The following is a 20,545-nucleotide window of genomic DNA, read 5'->3' as shown; positions in this document are numbered from 1 at the left end:
AGGGTTAGAATATAATTTTTAATATTATTCTTGTTTTGGGATTTGAAAACGTTAAATTATTTTTTGTATTTTGTTTGAAAGTTTTGGAAAAATATAATGATTAGATGAAAATTTTAAAAATTTGAAATTAAAAAATATTTGTGTTTAAATTGATATTTGAATGTTGAGATGAGATCATATGATGAAATGATTTTAAAAGTTTGTGAAACCAAGTTAGTAGATGGGTGATATTATGTTTAGAGTTTTGCTACTCATCATCCTCACACACCACACTTACTTTTATTTTTTATTTTTTTTTATTTTATCATTCTTAACTTAATTGATTTCTTCTATCCATCATTCATACACCACACATTTGAAAAGATAAAAAAAAATTTGATGTGTGGTGTGAGGATGATGAGTATAATTTTTATTAAGATATCTCGTATTATCATTTCCACGCAATGCGAAAGTCAACGACTAGTTATTAATATAGCATTGATACCTAGACCCCCGACTTTGTTAATTTGGTCACTCAAAGAAGTTGATTTGTAACTATGGCTTAAAGTTCTTGGCGATTAAAAGACAATTTCAAGGATTCTGTCCATGTTACATACAATATTCTATACGCCAACATATTAACTTAATTACCCTATATCTAAATGATAAAAAGAAGCAAGTTTTTTTTTTTTTTAAAGAGAAAAGGCAAGTTTTGAAACTGAGCTTCGGTTTTCTTACCCTTTGTATATATTAAGAGCAGTGCTAAGTTGCTATCGAACATTGATTGTTGAACGGCACAATTCATATTTATATTTTTTTTAATTTTTTATTCATATTTTTTATCATTTTAAAATATTTTTAAAAAATATAAAAAAATATTAATATATTAATAGTTACTTATTACTAATAAGTAAATAAGAAAATTAAAATATATAAGGTGTAAAAGTAATATTTTTCATATATTAATATATCCTGATAAGGTTGTCATCTACACGGTGGAGTACTCGGCACGCATGGGTTACGCTTTGAACTTTTGACCAAAATAAAATTTATTACAACGATGATGAAACCAGTCGTCATACCAACGTCACTCTTCAAGGTCATGTGGCACGACCAAAATTTAATTGTTCTTCTCCTCTAGCTATTGTAATATTTTCTTGAATCTTCGGATCTCAATTACAATACAAGCACTACGTTGTTACCCAGAAATTTCTTGTTCTTTGCATGGTCAATCACTTCTTCACCTTGTATTTACTATATAGATCCCATACTTCGGCTTCCCATGGCATCCCAACCCTTCATTTCCTTATCTTTCAGCCACATTTTTTTTTTTTTTTTTTTCTGTGGTGTCTTCTTCTGATATATGTTCGTTTAATCAATTCTAGCCTCCATAACACACTGCAGAAAGTAATTGAGAGCTCCCTCAAACAATAATGGCGGCTTGTGCTGTTAATTCAAGAAGTGAAACTTCGATCAGTTCTTTTTCTTTGGACTCCAATCACTGCCAGGTGAGTAATACTTGTTGCCGGCCCCGATTTTGCAGACCCAATTCCTCAAATATTGTTTCATGTAAAGCCAGCAACCGGACCGCCGGGAATAAACTGTCAAATGCCTCGAAAATCGTTCTGCACAATGAGGATGAAGAAGAACAGGACGTGCTTTGGTTGAAAATTAGAGAGGAAGCTTTGCATGATATTGAACAAGAGCATGTATTGCATGAATACTATTACTCATCTATACTGTCACATGTTTCACTTGAGAGCGCGTTGGCGGATCACCTGGGGATGAAGTTGGGAAATGCACATATTGCTAGTGATACGCTTAAGGGAATTCTCTTGAGCGTTTTTGCTGAAGATCAGGAGATCAGGAGAGCCATCAGGGATGATCTCAGAGCTGTAAGAGAACGAGACCCGGCCTGCCTCGGTTATGCGCATTGCTTGTTGAATTTTAAAGGTTTTCTTGCATGCCAAGTGCATAGGGCGGCACATAAACTGTGGTCAAAAGGTAGGAAAGCCATGGCAGTTCTGCTTCAGAGTCGGACATCTGAGGTTTTTACCGTGGATATTCATCCTGGAGCTAGAATTGGAGGGGGGGTGTTACTTGATCATGCCACAGGAATTGTGATTGGAGAGACAGCAATCATAGGAGACAATGTCACAATTCTGCATAATGTGACATTAGGTGGGACTGGGAAACTTTCCGGGGACAGGCATCCTAAGATAGGCGATGGGGTTTTCATTGGTGCAGGAGCTAAAGTTTTGGGTAACATAGTAATTGGAGAGGGTGCTAAAATTGGAGCAGGGGCAGTGGTTCTAAAGGATGTGCCTCCTAAGGCTACTAGTGTTGGAAACCCAGCTAGATTGATTGGAGGGAAACAGAAACCCATTAAGCTCCATCACTTCTTGGAGGATTCGGTTTTCTGAGATATTATTGTTGAAAGCCTCTTTCACTTTCTTGGTGTAGACTACCTACACGACACTCTGTTTGAAGATGGCTGTTAATATTAGAGGGATTGAGTTAATAATGTATTGTAATGGATAATTTTTTGTCTTAAATCATGTGGTGATCATGTCTACTTTCCAAAATAATAGACGAGAAACTTACAAAGAAGTGATAACTTATCACTCTTCCTCGAATATGTTTCTCAAGTTTTGTGTATATATTAAAACAATGAGGATTCCAATGTCTTATGTACTATTATCTTTTCTTTTCTGTTTTGGGTTAAATTATCACTTGTTTGAGAGTTTAGTTGGTGGAAATAGGTGAATTCAATTATTTAATTTATATTCTAACACTTCAATGAGTATGCAGAATATTTAATTGAACAAGGGGTAGTGTGTATCTACACATATTATGTAAGGCCCAGTTTTTTTCTTTCTTTTTTTTTTTTCTTTTTATTTGTGAGGCCCGGATCATGCTCGAGGGCCCAGCCCTTTTCCTTGGAGGTGTGCGAACGGCGCCGTTTTGGGGGTATGTATCTTCTTCCTTAGCTCCCTAATTCTTTCTCCTTCTCTTTCGCTTTCGATTTTCTTTTTTCTGGGTTTCCCTCATTCAAACGCCTCTCTCACACGTAACCCACACCCACTTCCCGATTTCATCTCTTTCTTTTCATTTGGTTGGTTTCGTGAGTCCAAATCGCATGCCCTTAATTTCCTCCATTTTGTTTCCTTTTCCCTCATTTTGATTTCTCACCCTGTTGCATTCCACCATCTTTGCAGATTAACGTGCCTCGCGTGTACCTCTATTTTATTTTCTGCAACTAGTTTTTTTATCTTCAAGACGCGGCTCTTCCTCTTCCTTTTGGTGATATTTTTGCTACCTACAGGTATCTCCTTCTCCCTCTCTCTTACTCTATTTTTTTTTTCTTCTCTGCATTTTGCTTGGAGATTGCACGTAGGGCAAATGCGTTTAGTGGTTTTTTTTTTTCTTGCTTTCACTGTGTTCCTCTTAGTCACTCACTCATGCTCAATTCTCTTTTGCTCTCTCCCATCTGTGAAGTGTAAAATCTCAGTGAGTGACGCCGAGCCGTGTTGCGCGAAGGGAGATCCTCTTGGTTTCACAAACGCCACACACATATTCTGAGTTTATTCTCTCTTTTCCAGTTATCACACTCACTCACCTGCGTGATGTTCTAGCTAATTTCTAGTGCTACGTTTTTGGGTGGAAAACAAATATTTGACTGGTTGCTGAGAGCTACTTCAGTGGTCCCGCATTTTGGTGGTTTTTCATTCAGTGCACCTTGTGTTGGTCGTAGTGCTGTGAGTTCGAAGTTCTACTCGGTTTCACATAAACATTGAGCCTTCATCGTGAGTTTTTCACTTCGTTGTGTATTTTATAAATTTTGGTTTGTTGGTTTGGTGTTTTAGAAATAATTAGAAGGGAGTTTGTTTGTTGGGTGCCGATTAACATCTAGAAGTGTTACGATTTTTCTGTTGTGGAGTTGTGAACGGAGAGAAATGTGCATGTGTAGCGTCGTCTTGGTTAAATTGTTGGCGATTGCTTGGGATTATGAGCTACTGAAATAAGTGTGATTTATTGATGAATTGAGTTGACATTCGTTTTCATGGTTGTATTGGACAATATTAAGAATAGTATATTGTACTTTGGGTTGAAATGCGGGCTGTCCAATTTACTATATGGTTGTCTTGGTGAGTTGTTGTTGCTATTATATGGTTTGGGATTTTGGGTTTTAATTATTAGATGGAAGTTATGTCATTTGTCATTTAATACTCGGTGTATATATTTTGTTTCTATCAATAGGCGACAAGATTTTTAGAGGTCGAATTCAAGACATGGATAATACGTTGCAGAAGTCAGGTAAGCGGGGTTCCTATGCTAGGTTTTACACGAATTATTGAAACTGAGATTGATTTTCTGAAAACTTTGCATATTTTATGATGAAATGAGAATTTGGAAAAACAAAACCAACATCAGTCGTTTATTTGCATACTCATGAAATTTGTGTGGAAAAGGAAAATTATTTTCTGACATGCATTATGTAGACATGAGCTAAATTTTGTTATGATGTCTCTGAAATCTAAAAAAGAGCGATATTTGAGAATTCTGAAAAATTGTGCATTTATTTAGAAAGATGCTCCGACTTTTGTTTTCAGTATGTAAGAATGACCTGATTATGTTCTGGTATTATGTTCTGTTTTGATATGGCATCTGAAAACCTTTGGCATGATGTACTGATTTTGTATCTAACTTTGTCTCTGCTCTGCTCTGTTATGCTCTGCTCTGTTTGGGTTGGTACCAACTTCTCTGTCTCTGAGTGCATCCACTTTGGAAACAAAGTGGTTTTATTGTGGTCTTTCATGTGTGCACACTCGGGGCTCCGAGAAGAATAAGGGAAAGATTTCACCTCTGTCTCTGCCTGGTTTGACCACCGGGGATAGCACAACCCTACCATGGGAGTGAAACATGATCTCTGCTCTGTAAGATGCTCTGTTTTGATTTGATGATGATGCTCAGTTTATGTTATGCCAAAGTACTATGGGTTTTACTTGTCTTAAAATCATCGCTCTGTTATATTTGAAAATATGTTCTGTTCTGCATGATAACTCTGGAAAATATTTTGTTCTGCATGCTATACTTTGTAAATGCTCATGTTTGCACGCTAGCATATGTCCTCTGCTTACTGAGTTGTTGATAACTCACTCCCTATCATTATGATATTTTTCAGATGACGTGGAGAGTCCAACTGAGGACCTGGATTAGATTGGTGAGCATGATTAAGCTGAGGAGATGATGTTAGAAGAATGAATTCTGATGTCCTTTAGTTTTAATGTCTTTTAGATTTAATTATATCTTAGGTTTAAGAAGACTTATGAAATTATTAGTTTGGTTTGTTATGACTACAGGGAGATTGTGGACTCTTTAGTTTATTTTGCTGCGGAAATGATTTTGTGGAGTTTTTAATGTGGTTATTTAGAATATATGAAATTGAGTTTTGCTAATAAAGTTTTTGGAGTTTTATTTTAGTTATGTTGGAAAACATGTTCTTAAGTGACAGGTAGTAATTCTCCAGGCCACCCGAGTTTGGGGCGTTACATATTAAATCATCACTTATTCCAAAAATTTCAATTAATGGGAATATGTGAATCTGATTATTTAACTTATATTCTAACATTTATTAGTATATTTTATTTTCTCAAGGTTCCAGTGACTTTCAAAGCTGTTGCCTTCTAGCTTTTGATAAACTGCTAATAACAGCAATTGAAGTTCAAAATTTATCAAAGAACCTTTTAGAACAGTCACTGGTTTCTCTTCTATATTTCATAGGGCTCCACTATTTCTATGCTTTCATCACTTTGCTTCTTGTCCTCTCTTTGGTTTAGCAATTAGAAGGTGTGCAGAAGATCTAAAGTTCATAAATTGCCCCCAAGGCTATGGAGGTTGCCACCAATAGGAAACTTGCACAATTTCATAGGCTCACTACTGCTCTGTGCTCTTCAAGTACTAGCAAGGAAAATGGACCCCTCATGCACATACAAGATACAGCAGGATGAACTTTCTGCAGCTGTTATATCATCCCCTACGATGGCCACAGAGGTCACGAAGACCCATGATCCTACCATTGTGCAGTGACCAGAAAGCTTTGCCCCTAAAGTTGTGACCTATGATGGAACAAACATTGCCTTTTTCTCCATGTGGTGATTACTGGAGGCAAATGCAAAAAATATGTACATTGGAGCTCCTAATTGCAAAGATGGTCCAGTACTCTTCTGTTTAAGAAAAAGAGGTTTGTAATCTTGCAAATCTTCGGGTATCGAACGGCAACAAATGCAAAGATCAAGAGACATTACTATTGTTGACCAATGAAGTAGAATTCTATGACAGGAGTTTTTGATTATTCCCTTCACTCGTATTTCACCACATGATTAACTGGATGAGAGATTGATTAGAGGAGGTTTTTATCGAAACTGACAAGATCTTTAGAAGACATCATCAACAATCATCGAGAGAAGCAGACAAGTGCAAAGACTGGGAAGGGTAACCATGAGTTCACCATTACAACCAACATCGAAGCGGTCATTTGGATTTGTATTTCTTCTCCAAATCAATTTTTTAAGTAAAAAGAACTAAATCTCAATTACTTAGTTACTTGGCATTATAACCAACTTCGGGTATATCCCTTTTAAGGTAGAAAGGAGGATGTGTCCAAGAACATTGATAGGTGCAGCCAACGTTCCACTTCCCCTTTCTTGATCTCTCACTACAAATACCATTTCAACTCGCAACTCCTAGACAGAAACAAAGCCAGAGAATCTTGATACGACTCACAAAGCCGTTGGTGCAACTGTAGGAAGGAAGAACAACTTGTAGATAGCTACTCTTTGAGATCCTTCAATTGCCTGGGTGACACACAGATATATAAAGATTGCATAAGTGAAGGAAATATCATAGCAGAGAATCAATTTAGATCCCCCTAGATTCTCACCTCTCTCAGTGAATATTTATTTTCCAAAAAGCCTATTCTGGCAGTACAATATCTTCCTTCACATGCAGGGTACATATATACTAAAGCTATTTGAGAAGAACAAAGTGTTATTATTTCTTTCAGTTCAGAAGATATTACTATTGGCTTGATCTTTACTTGGCAACACCAGAACTGGCATAGATACTTCATATTAGACTGCAAGTTTAATTTTTACATATTTTATCAAATTGCAAGTAGTCACAACACAAATAGGAAATTGCTCTATTCTATACAATCCATTTGTTTGATTAATTATGTGATGGTAACTAATTATCTACTTATGCATAACTCAATAAAACATCACCAGTGTGAGATAAGATGAGAGATATAATAGATGATGTTTCTCTCAGTTGCATTAATATCCTGCAAAAATGTCGTAAATACCAGCATTCTCAATGTTCTAATTAACACCCTTAGAGCATTCTTTTTTTTTTTTTTAAAGGTAGAACAAACTTCATTTGTTCATAACGAGACATTATAACTTTGACTTGAGACATACAGAATACAAGCCAACTACTGCTTTTAAGGTTCCCCAATGTACAAATTTCTTTGTAGTTGACAGGATTTAGTCCATTAATGAACTCTATAGAAAAATCATCTGAGAGACAACACTCTGTCCTAAGACAGATTTAACAAACCCTACATTTTGTCCTAAGACAGAATTGAACAACCCCACACTCTGTCTAAGACGGAGTAGATGACACACTCTATGGACAAAATCCAATAGACTATGTGTATATATATATTAACCTAAAATAAAGGAAATAACAAAAAAACATAAAAAAATACATGAGAAAATAATGAATTACAACTTGAAAAGCTGTAGATCCTCATTTTCAACCTTAGAGGAAATAAAAAATGCAAACACTGAGACTATGGTGGCGTGTAAGAAACACACGCCACCTTGAAAGTATGGCGGAACGTCCGGTCTAAAGAAATCAATGACACTAGTCCTTGAAAAGCTGTACATGGTGGCAATAGAGCTCCTTGGCGCGTGGATGTCACGTGCGCACTTTGGGCCGCTTGCGTGACTCACGCGTTGCTTCGTTCGATGAGATTCTTTGTTTGTCTGAATGATCAACGCCTTGAAAATCTTGTGGTGGTCGCCTGGTTTCAGAGAACAATAAATCTACATTTCGCCCTACTATGAAAAAAAAAAAACTAACTAGAGGGAGGAGGGAGGGAGGAACCAAAGCTTCAACCCCCCTCCTCTGGTCTGAGATTTTTAAGGGGGAAGGGGTTGGGGCCGGTTGTGTAGAGAAAAAAAATGAGAGAGCAAAAGGGTTTTTTTCCTTATTTTACCCTAAAAGAATCATTTTACAAACATTCATGAGCACTGCTACATTATTGAAGACTAGGGTTGAATGCGAGCTATTTGGTTTTGATTTTTCTTGTTGGCTCTGCATCTCCAGGACCAGTGAGAGCATTCTCATTGGCTTGACCAAAGTTGAAAGATGACTAAAATTTAGATAATCTGTGCCAAAAAGATCTCACATTGGATTGAGCATCTTTAAAATAATTTAGATTTCAACTACAATATTTCACCAAATATAGCTAACTACAGTTGCTTCATCAAATATTAAAATACTAGTTTCTCATTCCAAGCAAATAAATTAAATTAATTAGAATATAATTAACATTTAACATTTAGAATATAATTATTATTAACATTTAATTGGTAGAAGTATAAAATGTGATAAAAATAAATTATTAAATTAATAATATTTTATTATTATATAGTGAGTAAATGGATAATCCAATAGGAGAATTTCTCTACCGAACACTACAAATCTTTTTTTTATTTTTTTTACTTTTATTTTCATCATTTTTTTAAACTATTTACATATTTTTTAAAAATAAAAAAATCACATATTCATTTAAAAACACTTACTTAATCACTAAATAAAAAAAATTAAAAAAAATTTGGTGGCCACCATTAGTGACAACTTTCTGTGAGAAAAGCATTTTCTAATTTAATATAGAGATTGAATTTAAATAAAATATGTAAATATAAATTCATATGATATTAATTAAAGTTTAAAGATGTATTTGATTAATCCAACAAGAATACTTCGCAATTGATCTTCACTAGATGGTTTTGGAATAATTTTTCTAATGGAGGTATTCTATTTTTAAATAGATTAACCAAGGTTCTTGGTCAATGTTGTACCAACCGCTGTTACGATAATATGTAAACTAATCAATCAATCATCGGAATGCAATAAGTGTTAATCCAGTGTATTATATTCTTCTCCCATCGTCCGTCTGTGTCACTGACAACTGCATTGATCATTGCATAAAACAAAAATAAAAAAGTTAACATTTCTCCACCGTCACTAAAAAACTAAAGAACAATTATATTATAATGATTGAAGTTAAATGTTGATAAAAGTTGTAGAGAAAATCCGGAAACTTATAGAGTTGCCTTTTCAGAATTGTTTGGGAGCTGACACGAATAATGCTGCCAAACTAAGGGCACTTTCCAGAGACATGACTGTTTGCAAAGAATTCGGATTTTTCCGAGTACAGATTGAATGTGATTCATCATTACTTGTTTATTGGTTGGTTTTGAAGGCATGTAATGTATGGTATTTATGGAATTTTTAGGAATAGCCACTTGAAGGTATGTGTTATTCTATTTCACATATTTATAGAAATGGTAATAAAATTGTCGATTTCTTTGTCTGTCAAGGGGAAGTCGGGATCATCAGGACTAATAGAGGTGGCATGTGTTTACCACAGAAGGTGCGAGGCATGATTCGACTAAAAAAGATTGGTCTTTCGTTTTTAAGAGATTAACTTTATTTTGGTTTTGATGGTCTGGGTTTAGGTTGGCTTGGCTATGATTTTTTATTTGTTTGATGTATGGAGTTTTTTATATACAACTTGGTGTCTTTTTGCTATCACGGTATTCTTTTATTACAAGTAATGAATTTTTAATAAATTTGAGACGGAGTTACTATTCAGGTGGCTACCGATTTTTTTTTTCTTTTAAATAACTGTAATGCAATAATTGTAGTAATCCAGTGTATTTTATTCTTCTCCCACCTTCTGCATGGTTGGCTATCAACTGTATCGATCTTTGCATAAAACAAAAATAAAAAAGTCATTTCACCAACCGGCTCGTGGAGAAACTGCATGTTTGGGACCATAGTGAAAGAAATCAGAAGAAAAATCACTTTCTTTCTAACCTTTCTTCCATGATGCTCCAATATTATTCCTTGGCTCTCATCACTTCCCTCTTTCTCCTTCCTTTGATTTGGCTCTTAAAGAGATTCATAAGATCAGCCAAAGTTCAGAAATTGCCGCCGGGTCCCAGGAAATTACCACTTATTGGGAACTTGCACAACTTGGCTGGATCCCTACCACACCATGCTCTACGAGAACTGGCTAGAAAATATGGACCGCTCATGCACCTGCAACTGGGTGAAGTATCTGCAGTTGTGGCGTCATCCCCCAGGATAGCCAGAGAGTTCTTAAAGACTCACGACCTCGCCTTGGGGAAGAGGCAAGAAGGTTTTGCTGTTAAGACATTTACCTATGATGGCTCAGACATTGTCCTTTCTCCGTTCGGTGATTATTGGAGGCAAATGCGAAAAGTTTGCGTCATGGAACTCCTGAGTGTCAAGAGGGTCCAATCCTTTTCTTCTCTACGAGAAGATGAGGTTTCTAATCTCATCGAGTCTATCCGCTTATCTTCAGGATCAACGATCAATTTTACAGAAAAGATTTATTCTTTAACAAGTACCATCGTATCCAAGGCAGCTTTTGGTAGCAAATGCAAAGATTTTGATGTATTTATATCGTTGACTAGGGAAGCAATATCCGCAGCAGGAGGCTTTGACTTGGCCGATTTCTTTCCTTCACAGAAATTTCTTCGTGTGATTACTGGAACGAGAACTAAAGTAGAGGAGATACATCGGAAGCTTGACAAGATCTTGGAGAACATCATCCATGAGCACAAGGAGAACCAGAAGAGTGCAGCTATCAGCGAGGTTGAACCGGGGCAGGAAGATCTTGTTGACTATCTTTTGCGCCTTCAGCAAAGTAGCGGCCTTGAGGTCCCCATTACAGCTAAGAACATAAAGGCTGTCATCTGGGTTAGTGTGTATATCTGCTATCATTTTTATACTTTTTTTTTTTTTTTGTGAAGAGGATCCAATTTTTATACTTTTTATACTTATAATAGAAAAACATCGTTATTACAATCGGATATCTGGAATTGCATATAATCATAAAATTCAAACCCATTCATCAAAATAAAATATAGAATAACTTTTTTTTTTTTAAACATGACAATCTAAAATACGGCAAACCCAAATAATCCATTCTCAACAAACCTCTCACCGCCAGCGGCAACTCCATGATGTTATCCCAAGATCTCGGCACCCATACGTGCCGAATAATCCGCCGGGCTATTCCCTTAGCGATAAACATGTTGCACACGATAAACGATCAGATTTAACATAGCCATGATTTCGTCCTGCACTAATCTTCTACACACCAGAGATTACAAGGTGCTCCTTTGATCCAGTTAACCACAACCAAAGAATCAAGCTCCAATATCACACGAGATGCTCCCAGTCTTTTAACCTGTCGAAGCCCATGCAATAGACCCATCATTTCTGCATAATTATTCGAATCTGTCCCCACTGAAACTGCAAAAGCACAAAACAGTTTTGCACCATTGTTCCTCAGCACACCACCTGCACCTGCACAACCAGGGTTCCCATGACTGCAGCCATCCATATTGAGCTTAATCCAACCTTCCTCCGGCTTCTTCCAGTACACCAGTTTTGGAGGCTTCCGCTTCGTCTGTTTAAAAGGGATATTCAAAGCTACAAAAATTTCTTCATCTCTACGGGAAAGACATCGTCCAGCACTTAACTTCTCCCCAATTCGAGCAGCCCAGAACAAAATATATCTCCATACCTTATCAACGGAATCTGCAATGACTTCCATACGAGCTCTACATCTCCTCATCCATAAACACCAAATGATTATTTCCGGCAACAGGCCAAGCAGCTGACTCGCTTGAGACTTCCGAGATGCTCTACGAAACCATACTTCCACCATATCCTTACAGCTCCTCCCTTCCACGACCCCCTTTAAAGAAACCTTTGGATACACTATTCATTTCCACAGAATACCAAGGCGTTGTGACACATTGTCGAAACAAATTGCACACCACCTCAGAGAAACAGAAACCTGCCAGCACATGAAACAAAAACTCTCAATCCACCACGCACTGGTTTATTGATGCAATGAACAATATTCTGGGTAAGACTAATATTTTCAACTATGCTCCTCCCCTTAATTCTTGAGTATATCTGCTATCATGCTAGAGTTGAATCCTAAGTAATTCTTGGGTTCATTCACACTTGTTGTCATTAACATTTCTCTTTTCTTAAGAACAATCTGTGAATATTTCCAACTTCATTCCAGGACATGTTTGCTGCCGGAACTGATACTTCATCAACCACAGTTGTTTGGGGTATGTTAGAAATGATGAGGAACCCTACAGTTCTGGAGAAGGCACAAGCTGAGATAAGAAAAGCCTTCAGAGGAAAGGAAAAGATCCATGAGAAAGACTTTGGGAATCTAAGTTACTTAAAATTAGTGATTCAAGAAACTCTGAGGTTACACCCACCTTTTCCCGTGTTAATCCCAAGAGAATGCACAGAGCCATGCGAAATTGATGGATATGAGATACCCGTCAAAACTAAAGTCATCATAAATGCATGGGCAATTGCAAGAGATCCTGTATATTGGAATCGTGCTGAGAGTTTCATGCCAGAGAGGTTTGCTGGTAGTTCAACTGATTTCAGAGGGAATAGCTTTGAATATATCCCTTTTGGTGCAGGAAGGAGGATTTGCCCGGGAATATCATTTGGTCTTGCCAATGTTGAACTTCCTCTTGCTCAACTGCTGTATCATTTCGATTGGGAACTCCCAGGCAGGACGAAACCAGAGGATCTGGACATGAGTGAAACCATTGGTGCTGTTGCCGCGAGGAAAAAGCCCTTGTATTTGATTGCAACTGCATTTACTCCTTCACTTGACGAATCCCGCGGCTGACTTCCAGGCTCACTACACGATCTGGAAAATGAAGGAGGTATTATATCACATAATCCGTTTATATCGAACTCCCAGGATTTTACCCTTCACCACGTTTAATTAATCGCTGTACTAGAAGTTAAAAGTGTATTCCAGAGTGTATTTTCTTGAAGAATCTCTAGTGTTGATTGCTGGAAAAATTCATCTTTCATGAAGGATTGTAAAAGTGAATAATGTATCTGCATGCCCTGGCAAGGTTTTAATCTTACGTGATCTTTTGAGATTCATGGTAATTGGTTGCCTTCACGTTAGTTCCCAACTCCAAATCTCTTCTGGCCTCCTATGATCTGATTGTGTAATATTAGCAGGGCGCCTCTGTAAAGATCTGACAGCATGTGCAACTAGTCACAAAACAAACAGGAAATTGCTCTATGGACCTTTGAATTTGGTTTTCTATACAACAACGTATAGAAGATAATGATCACCAATTAATTATTGGATAAGGCTCAAGATGATCCCTGGAGTAGTTTTTGGAACACGACTCAATATCTCAATAATTAGACCTAGTGCCGGACTCCATTAAAACAGAGTAGTATTTAGTGTAACTTAAACTCTGTTCTCTGTTATATATATATATATATATATATGAATGGAGAAATTTAGTAAGCATATTTAAGAATCATACTATCATTTTCTGTTTGATTAATTATGTGATGGTGACTAATCATCTACTTTGTTGTTATATCTGAACTTATTATGCATAACTTAATAAACCATCACAAGTATGAGATAAGATGAGAGACATAATAGATGAAGTTTCTCTCAGTTGCATTAATGTCCTGCAATAGTGTCATAAATACCTATGCATTCTCAACGTTCTAATTTACCCTAAAAGAATCATTTAGAAACATTCATGAATCATGAGCACTGCTGCATTATTGAAGAGCAGGGCTGAGTGCGAGCTATTTGGTTTTGATGAAGTCCTCTGCCAGTTCCGCTGAGCAGAGGGCCCGTTTAGTCTGATTGAAGTCCCCACGGTGAATGGTGAGTTCCAAACTTCAATGCCATACTGCCGACAATCTTTGGTATACTCTCAAGAATTGCACAATGAAATACAAAGGAGGCCCACGACTTCCCCTGAACCACCTTCCTAAAGAATTTTTAGTTTCCTTCAACAATCAGACCTGTAATGCCTTGAGTAGGCAAGACTTTGATGTATGGGACCTTAGACTTGGACATTTTTCTAAGCAAATGATGAATTTAATTCCTTCTCATTGTCCAGATGTAATAGGCCATGACCATACTCATTGTACCGTCTGTTTCTTTAGCTAAACAGAAGAGATTGCAATTTCAATCAAGTATTACTTCAACAAATTCTGTGTTTGACCTTGTTCATTGCAATATTTGGAGCCATATTCTCAAGCTTCTTTGCATGGGCACCATTATTTTTTTACCATTGTAGATGATCACAACTGGACCACATGGGTCTATCTCATGAAATTCAAATCTGAAGCAAAATCTCTTTTCCAGTCCTTCATTCTTATGATACACTCAATTTGATTCTAAGGTCAAACAAATTAGAACTAACAATGTTTAGAGTTTCACATACCCGAATTCTACAATTCTCATGGAATTCGTCACCAAAAATCTTGTGTATACAGACCCCAACAAAATGGAGTGGTTGCAAGAAAACAACAGCACCTCATTACCGTGGCCATGGCACTTCTTCTTCAAGCTTCTCTTCCAACAAAATTCTAGGGAGATACTGTTTTGACAGCACCCCACTTAATCAACAGAATTCCTTCCTCACTTCTTGACAATAAACCCCCTTATGAAGTGATTATCTCATCTAAACCGTCTTATCTCCTACTAAGAGTATTTGGTTATCCTTGTTTTTTGTCTACAATCAAATGTGATAGAACAAAACTTGATCCTAGATCTAAGAGGTGCATCTTTGTCGGGTATCATGTAGGGATTAAGGGATACAAGGTATATGATCTCACTAATCATATAATCTTTGTCTCCCGAGATGTAGTCTTCATAGAGTCTGAATTTCCCTTTACAAATTCAACTCATGGTTCTTCCTCCTCACCCACTCCTGCTCTCACCCTGCCTCCTATCATTCCTGACATAGTTTCTTATCCCACATCTTCTCCATCAAACAGAACAGAATTTAACTCTCCTTCATCTGATCCTTCTTCTACTTCACCAGCCCCTTCATCCTCTAATATTGCTCCATCTCCCTTTGTCCCTATCTCACCGCCATCTTTTCTTGCATCAAACAACCAAGATTCCACTACACCAATACCACTAGCTCCACTTCAACCTTCTCAAACCATACAGGTTAGGAGATCTGAACAAGTCAAACACACACCCTAATACTTGCATGATTATCACTGCCAGCTTATTTTCTCTCTCCCTCATCCTTCTTTTCTTACACACTCCACTGCTCACCCTTTAAACCACACTCTTTCTTATTCACACCTCTCTCCTTCTCACCAAGCATACGCACTATCTCTCACACTCACATCTATACCTAAAAGTTATGAAGAGGCTGCTTTGTATGACCATTGGCGCGGTGCTATTGTTGATGAACTTAAGGCTCTTGAGAAGAATGGCACTTGGTCAATTGCTCATCCCCTTGCTCGTAAGAAAGCAATTGGCTGCAAGTATGTGTTTAAAGTGAAGTTGAAATCAAATGGTACTGTAGATAAGAATAAGGCAAGGCTGGTGGCTAAAGGGTATACTCAATAAGAGAGCTTCGATTATTAAGAGGCTTCCAGCCCTGTACCAAAAATTACTACTGTCAAGTTGTTTCTTGCTCTTGCTACTATTTATCATTGGCATTTAGAAGAATTGGATGTTCATAATGCATTCCTCCATAGTGATCTCAATGAGGAGATTTACATGGAGCTTCCACCTGGTTTTCAGCTCAAGGGGTCCCAATCTGAGGGAAAGAAACTGATATGCAAGCTTCACAAATCCTTATATGGCTTGAAATAAGCCTCAAGGCAATGGAATGAAAAATTCACTGCCTCACTTGTTGTTGCTTGTTTTTGTCAATCAAAATCAGATTATTTATTGTTCACTAGGAGTGACAAGGATGGTTTTCTAGGAGTGACAAGGATGGTTTTGTGGTCCTTCTAGTATATGTTGATGACATCATCTTAGGAAGTAGTAGTTTGGTTGCCATTAACTTCGTGAAAGCTTACTTGCGTGATCAGTTTAAAATCTGAGACTTCGGGATCCTTAAATAGTTTTTGGGATTAGAGGTTGCAAGATCAATGGATGGCATACATATATGTCAAAGGAAATATGCTTTGAAGATTATTGAGAGTGTTGGGTTACTTGTTTATTGGTTGGTTTTAAAGGCATGTAATGTATGGTATTTATGGAATTTTTAGGAATAGCCACTTGAAGGTATGTGTTATTCTATTTCACATATTTATAGAAATGGTAATAAAATTGTCGATTTCTTTGTCTGTCAAGGGGAAGTCGGGATCATCAGGACTAATAGAGGTGGCATGTGTTTACCACAGAAGGTGCGAGGCATGATTCGACTAAAAAAGATTGGTCTTTCGTTTTTAAGAGATTAGCTTTATTTTGGTTTTGATGGTCTGGGTTTAGGTTGGCTTGGCTATGATTTTTTATTTGTTTGATGTATGGAGTTTTTTATATACAACTTGGTGTCTTTTTGCTATCACGGTATTCTTTTATTACAAGTAATGAATTTTTAATAAATTTGAGATGGAGTTACTATTCAGGTGGCTACCGATTTTTTTTTTCTTTTAAATAACTGTAATGCAATAATCGTAGTAATCCAGTGTATTTTATTCTTCTCCCACCTTCTGCATGGTTGGCTATCAACTGTATCGATCTTTGCATAAAACAAAAATAAAAAAGTCATTTCACCAACCGGCTCGGGGAGAAACTGCATGTTTGGGACCATAGTGAAAGAATTCAGAAGAAAAATCACTTTCTTTCTAACCTTTCTTCCATGATGCTCCAATATTATTCCTTGGCTCTCATCACTTCCCTCTTTCTCCTTCCTTTGATTTGGCTCTTAAAGAGATTCATAAGATCAGCCAAAGTTCAGAAATTGCCGCCGGGTCCCAGGAAATTACCACTTATTGGGAACTTGCACAACTTGGCTGGATCCCTACCACACCATGCTCTACGAGAACTGGCTAGAAAATATGGACCGCTCATGCACCTGCAACTGGGTGAAGTATCTGCAGTTGTGGCGTCATCCCCAAGGATAGCCAGAGAGTTCTTAAAGACTCATGACCTCGCCTTGGGGAAGAGGCAAGAAATCTTTGCATCTAAGACTTTGACCTATGATGGCTCAGACATTATCTTTTCTCCGTTCGGTGATTATTGGAGGCAAATGCGAAAAGTTTGCGTCATGGAACTCCTGAGTGCCAAGAGGGTCCAATCCTTTTCTTCTCTTCGAGAAGATGAGGTTTTTAATCTCATCGAGTCCATCCGCTCATCTTCAGGATCATCGATCAATTTTACAGAAAAGATTTATTCTTTAACAAGTACCATCGTATGCAAGGCAGCTTTTGGTAGCAAATGCAAAGATTCTGATGTATTTATATCGTTGACTAGGGAAGCAGTATCCGCAGCAGGAGGCTTTGACTTGGCCGATTTCTTTCCTTCACAGAAATTTCTTCGTGTGATTACTGGAACGGGAACTAAATTAGAGGAGATGCATCGGAAGTTTGACAAGATCTTGGAGAACATCATCCATGAGCACAAGGAGAACCAGAAGAGTGCAGCAATTAGCGAGGTTGAACCGGGGCAGGAAGATCTTGTTGACTATCTTCTGCGCCTTCAGCAAAGTAGCGGCCTTGAGGTCCCCATTACAGCAAAGAACATAAAGGCTGTCATCTGGGTTAGTGTGTATATCTGCCATCATTTTTTTGTTCTTTTCAAGGAAGAGGACCCAATTTGATTGATAGTCTCACTTGTAAAAAAATATCGTGATTTAGACATCTAGAATTACCTATAATCATAAAATTCAAACCCATTCATCAAAATAAAATATATAATATCTCTTTTTTTTTTTAAACATGACAATCTAAAAACGGCAAACCCAAGTAATCAGATTTAAATTCCATCGGCACCCAAGATCCAGCGGCAACTCCATTATGTTATCCCAAGATCTCGAAATCCCATCGGCAGCCATACGTGCCAAATAATCCGCCGGGCTATTCCCGTAGCGATAAACATGTAGCACACGATAAACGATCAGATTTAACATATCCATGATTTCGTCCCAATAATCTTCTACATACCAGAGATTATAACGTGCTCCTTTGATCCAGTTAACCACAACCAAAGAATCAAGCTCCAATATCACACGAGATCTCCCAGTCTTTTAACCTGTCGAAGCCCATGCAATGGACCCATCATTTCTGCATAATTATTCGAACCTGTCCCCACTGAAACTGCAAAAGAACATAACAGTTTTGCTTCCTTGTTCCTCAGCACACCACCTGCACCTGCACCTTCACAACCAGGGTTCCCATGACTGCAGCCATCCATATTGAGCTTAATCCAACCTTCCTCCGGCTTCCTCAGTTTTGGAGGCTTCCGCTTCGTCTGTTTAAAAGGCATATTCAAAGCTACAAAATTTTTTTCATCTCTACGGGAAAGACACCGTCCAGCACTAAACTTCTCCCCAATTCGAGCAGCCCAGAAAAAAATATATCTCCATACCTTATCAACGGAATCTGCAATGCCTTCCATACGAGCTCTACATCTCCTCATCCATAAACACCAAATGATTATTTCCGGCAACAGGCCAAGCAGCTGACTCGCTTGAGACTTCCGAGATGCTCTACGAAACCATACTTCCACCATATCCTTACAGCTCCTCCCTTCTACGACGCCCTTTAAAGAAACCTTTGGATACACTATTCATCACCACAGAATACCGAGGCGTTGTGACACATTGTCGAAACAAATTACACACCACCTCAGAGAAACAGAAACCTGCCAGCACATGAAACAAAAACTCTCAATCCACACTATGATAAGCTTTCGCCATATCAATTTTGAGAATAACGTTTCCACCACGCACTGGTTTATTGATGCAATGAACCATCTTCTTGGTAAGACTAATATTCTCTACTATACTCCTCCCCTTAATTCTTGAGTATATCTGCTATCATGCTAGAGTTGAATCCTAAGTAATTCTTGGGTTCATTCACACTTGTTATCATTAACATCTCTCTTTTCTTAAGAACAATCTGTGAATATTTCCAACTTCATTCCAGGACATGTTTGCTGCCGGAACTGATACTTCATCAACCACAGTTGTTTGGGGTATGTCAGAAATGATGAGGAACCCAACAGTTCTGGAGAAGGCACAGGCTGAGATAAGAAAAGCCTTCAGAGGAAAGGAAAAGATCCATGAGAAAGACGTTGGGAATCTATGTTACTTAAAATTAGTGATTCAAGAAACTCTGAGGTTACACCCACCTCTTCCCGTGTTAATCCCAAGAGAATGCACAGAGCCATGCGCAATTGATGGATATGAGATACCCGTCAAAACTAAAGTCATCATAAATGCATGGGCAATTGCAAGAGATCCTGTATATTGGAATCGTGCTGAGAGTTTCATGCCAGAGAGGTTTGCTGGTAGTTCAACTGATTTCAGAGGGAATAGCTTTGAATATATCCCTTTTGGTGCAGGGAGGAGGATTTGCCCGGGAATATCATTTGGTCTTGCCTATGTTGAACTTCCTCTTGCTCAACTGCTGTATCATTTCGATTGGGAACTCCCAGGCAGGACGAAACCAGAGGATCTGGACATGATTGAAACCGTTGGTGCTGTTGCCACGAGGAAAAAGCCCTTGTATTTGATTGCAACTGCATTTACTCCTTCACTTGACGAATCCCGCGGCTGACTACCAGGCTCACTACACAATCTGGAAAATGAAGGAGATATTATATCACATAATCCGTTTATATCGAACTCCCAGGATTTTACCCTTCACCACGTTTAATTAATCGCTGTACTAGAAGTTAAAAGTGTATTCCAGAGAGTATTTTCTTGAAGAATCTTTAGTGTTGATTGCTGGAAAAATTCATCTTTCATGAAGGATTGTAAAAGTGAATAATGTATCTGCATGCCCAGGCAAGGTTTTAATCTTAAATCTTTTGAGATTCATGGTAATTGGTTGCCTTCACGTTAGTTCCCAACTCCAAATCTCGCCTGGCCTCCTATGATCTGATTGTGTAATATTAGCAGGGCGCCTCTGTAAAGATCTGACAGCATGTGCAACTAGTCACAAAACAAACAGGAAATTGCTCTATGGACCTTTGAATTTGGTTTTCTATACAACAACGTATAGAAGATAATGATCACCAATTAATTATTGGATAAGGCTCAAGATCTCAATAACTAGACCTAGTGCCGGACTCCATTAAAACAGAGTAGTATTTAGTGTAACTTAAACTCTGTTCTCTGTTATATATATATATATATATATATATATATATTTATATGAATGGAGA

The 20,545-nt window shown here is 37.6% G+C and overlaps 3 protein-coding genes across 3 annotated transcripts; all 3 read left to right on the top strand.

Moving 5' to 3' along the window:
• The first annotated feature begins 1,161 nt into the window (after positions 1-1,161).
• Positions 1,162-2,662, top strand: LOC109007939 (serine acetyltransferase 1, chloroplastic-like). Its single transcript, XM_018987849.2, has one exon. It carries the CDS (start codon positions 1,413-1,415, stop codon positions 2,400-2,402), a length of 990 nt encoding a protein of 329 aa, XP_018843394.1. The 5' UTR covers positions 1,162-1,412; the 3' UTR covers positions 2,403-2,662.
• A 7,409-nt stretch (positions 2,663-10,071) lies between these two features.
• On the top strand, positions 10,072-13,305 carry LOC109007938 (premnaspirodiene oxygenase-like). Its single transcript, XM_035688225.1, has 2 exons — positions 10,072-11,061; positions 12,407-13,305. The coding sequence occupies exons 1-2, from the start codon at positions 10,162-10,164 to the stop codon at positions 13,037-13,039; spliced, it is 1,533 nt and encodes a 510-aa protein (XP_035544118.1). The 5' UTR covers positions 10,072-10,161; the 3' UTR covers positions 13,040-13,305.
• Positions 13,306-16,897: 3,592 nt separating this feature from the next.
• On the top strand, positions 16,898-20,184 carry LOC109018238 (premnaspirodiene oxygenase-like). Its single transcript, XM_019000405.2, has 2 exons — positions 16,898-17,915; positions 19,303-20,184. The coding sequence occupies exons 1-2, from the start codon at positions 17,016-17,018 to the stop codon at positions 19,933-19,935; spliced, it is 1,533 nt and encodes a 510-aa protein (XP_018855950.2). The 5' UTR covers positions 16,898-17,015; the 3' UTR covers positions 19,936-20,184.
• Positions 20,185-20,545: the final 361 nt, after the last annotated feature.

This window comes from Juglans regia, chromosome 3 (genome assembly GCF_001411555.2).
Source record: "Juglans regia cultivar Chandler chromosome 3, Walnut 2.0, whole genome shotgun sequence".
NCBI classification, from domain to species: domain Eukaryota; kingdom Viridiplantae; phylum Streptophyta; class Magnoliopsida; order Fagales; family Juglandaceae; genus Juglans; species Juglans regia.
Note: the sequence above shows the minus strand (reverse complement) of the source record. Positions and strands in the feature narration are given on the sequence as shown.

Excerpts from the sequence above, each read along its gene's own strand:
- LOC109007939 (XM_018987849.2), top strand. The coding sequence starts at position 1,413 with ATGGCGGCTTGTGCTGTTAATTCAAGAAGTGAAACTTCGATCAGTTCT.
- LOC109007938 (XM_035688225.1), top strand. The coding sequence starts at position 10,162 with ATGATGCTCCAATATTATTCCTTGGCTCTCATCACTTCCCTCTTTCTC. Across the intron at positions 11,062-12,406 it reads ACATAAAGGCTGTCATCTGG|GACATGTTTGCTGCCGGAAC; the intron begins GTTAGTGTGTAT and ends ACTTCATTCCAG.
- LOC109018238 (XM_019000405.2), top strand. The coding sequence starts at position 17,016 with ATGATGCTCCAATATTATTCCTTGGCTCTCATCACTTCCCTCTTTCTC. Across the intron at positions 17,916-19,302 it reads ACATAAAGGCTGTCATCTGG|GACATGTTTGCTGCCGGAAC; the intron begins GTTAGTGTGTAT and ends ACTTCATTCCAG.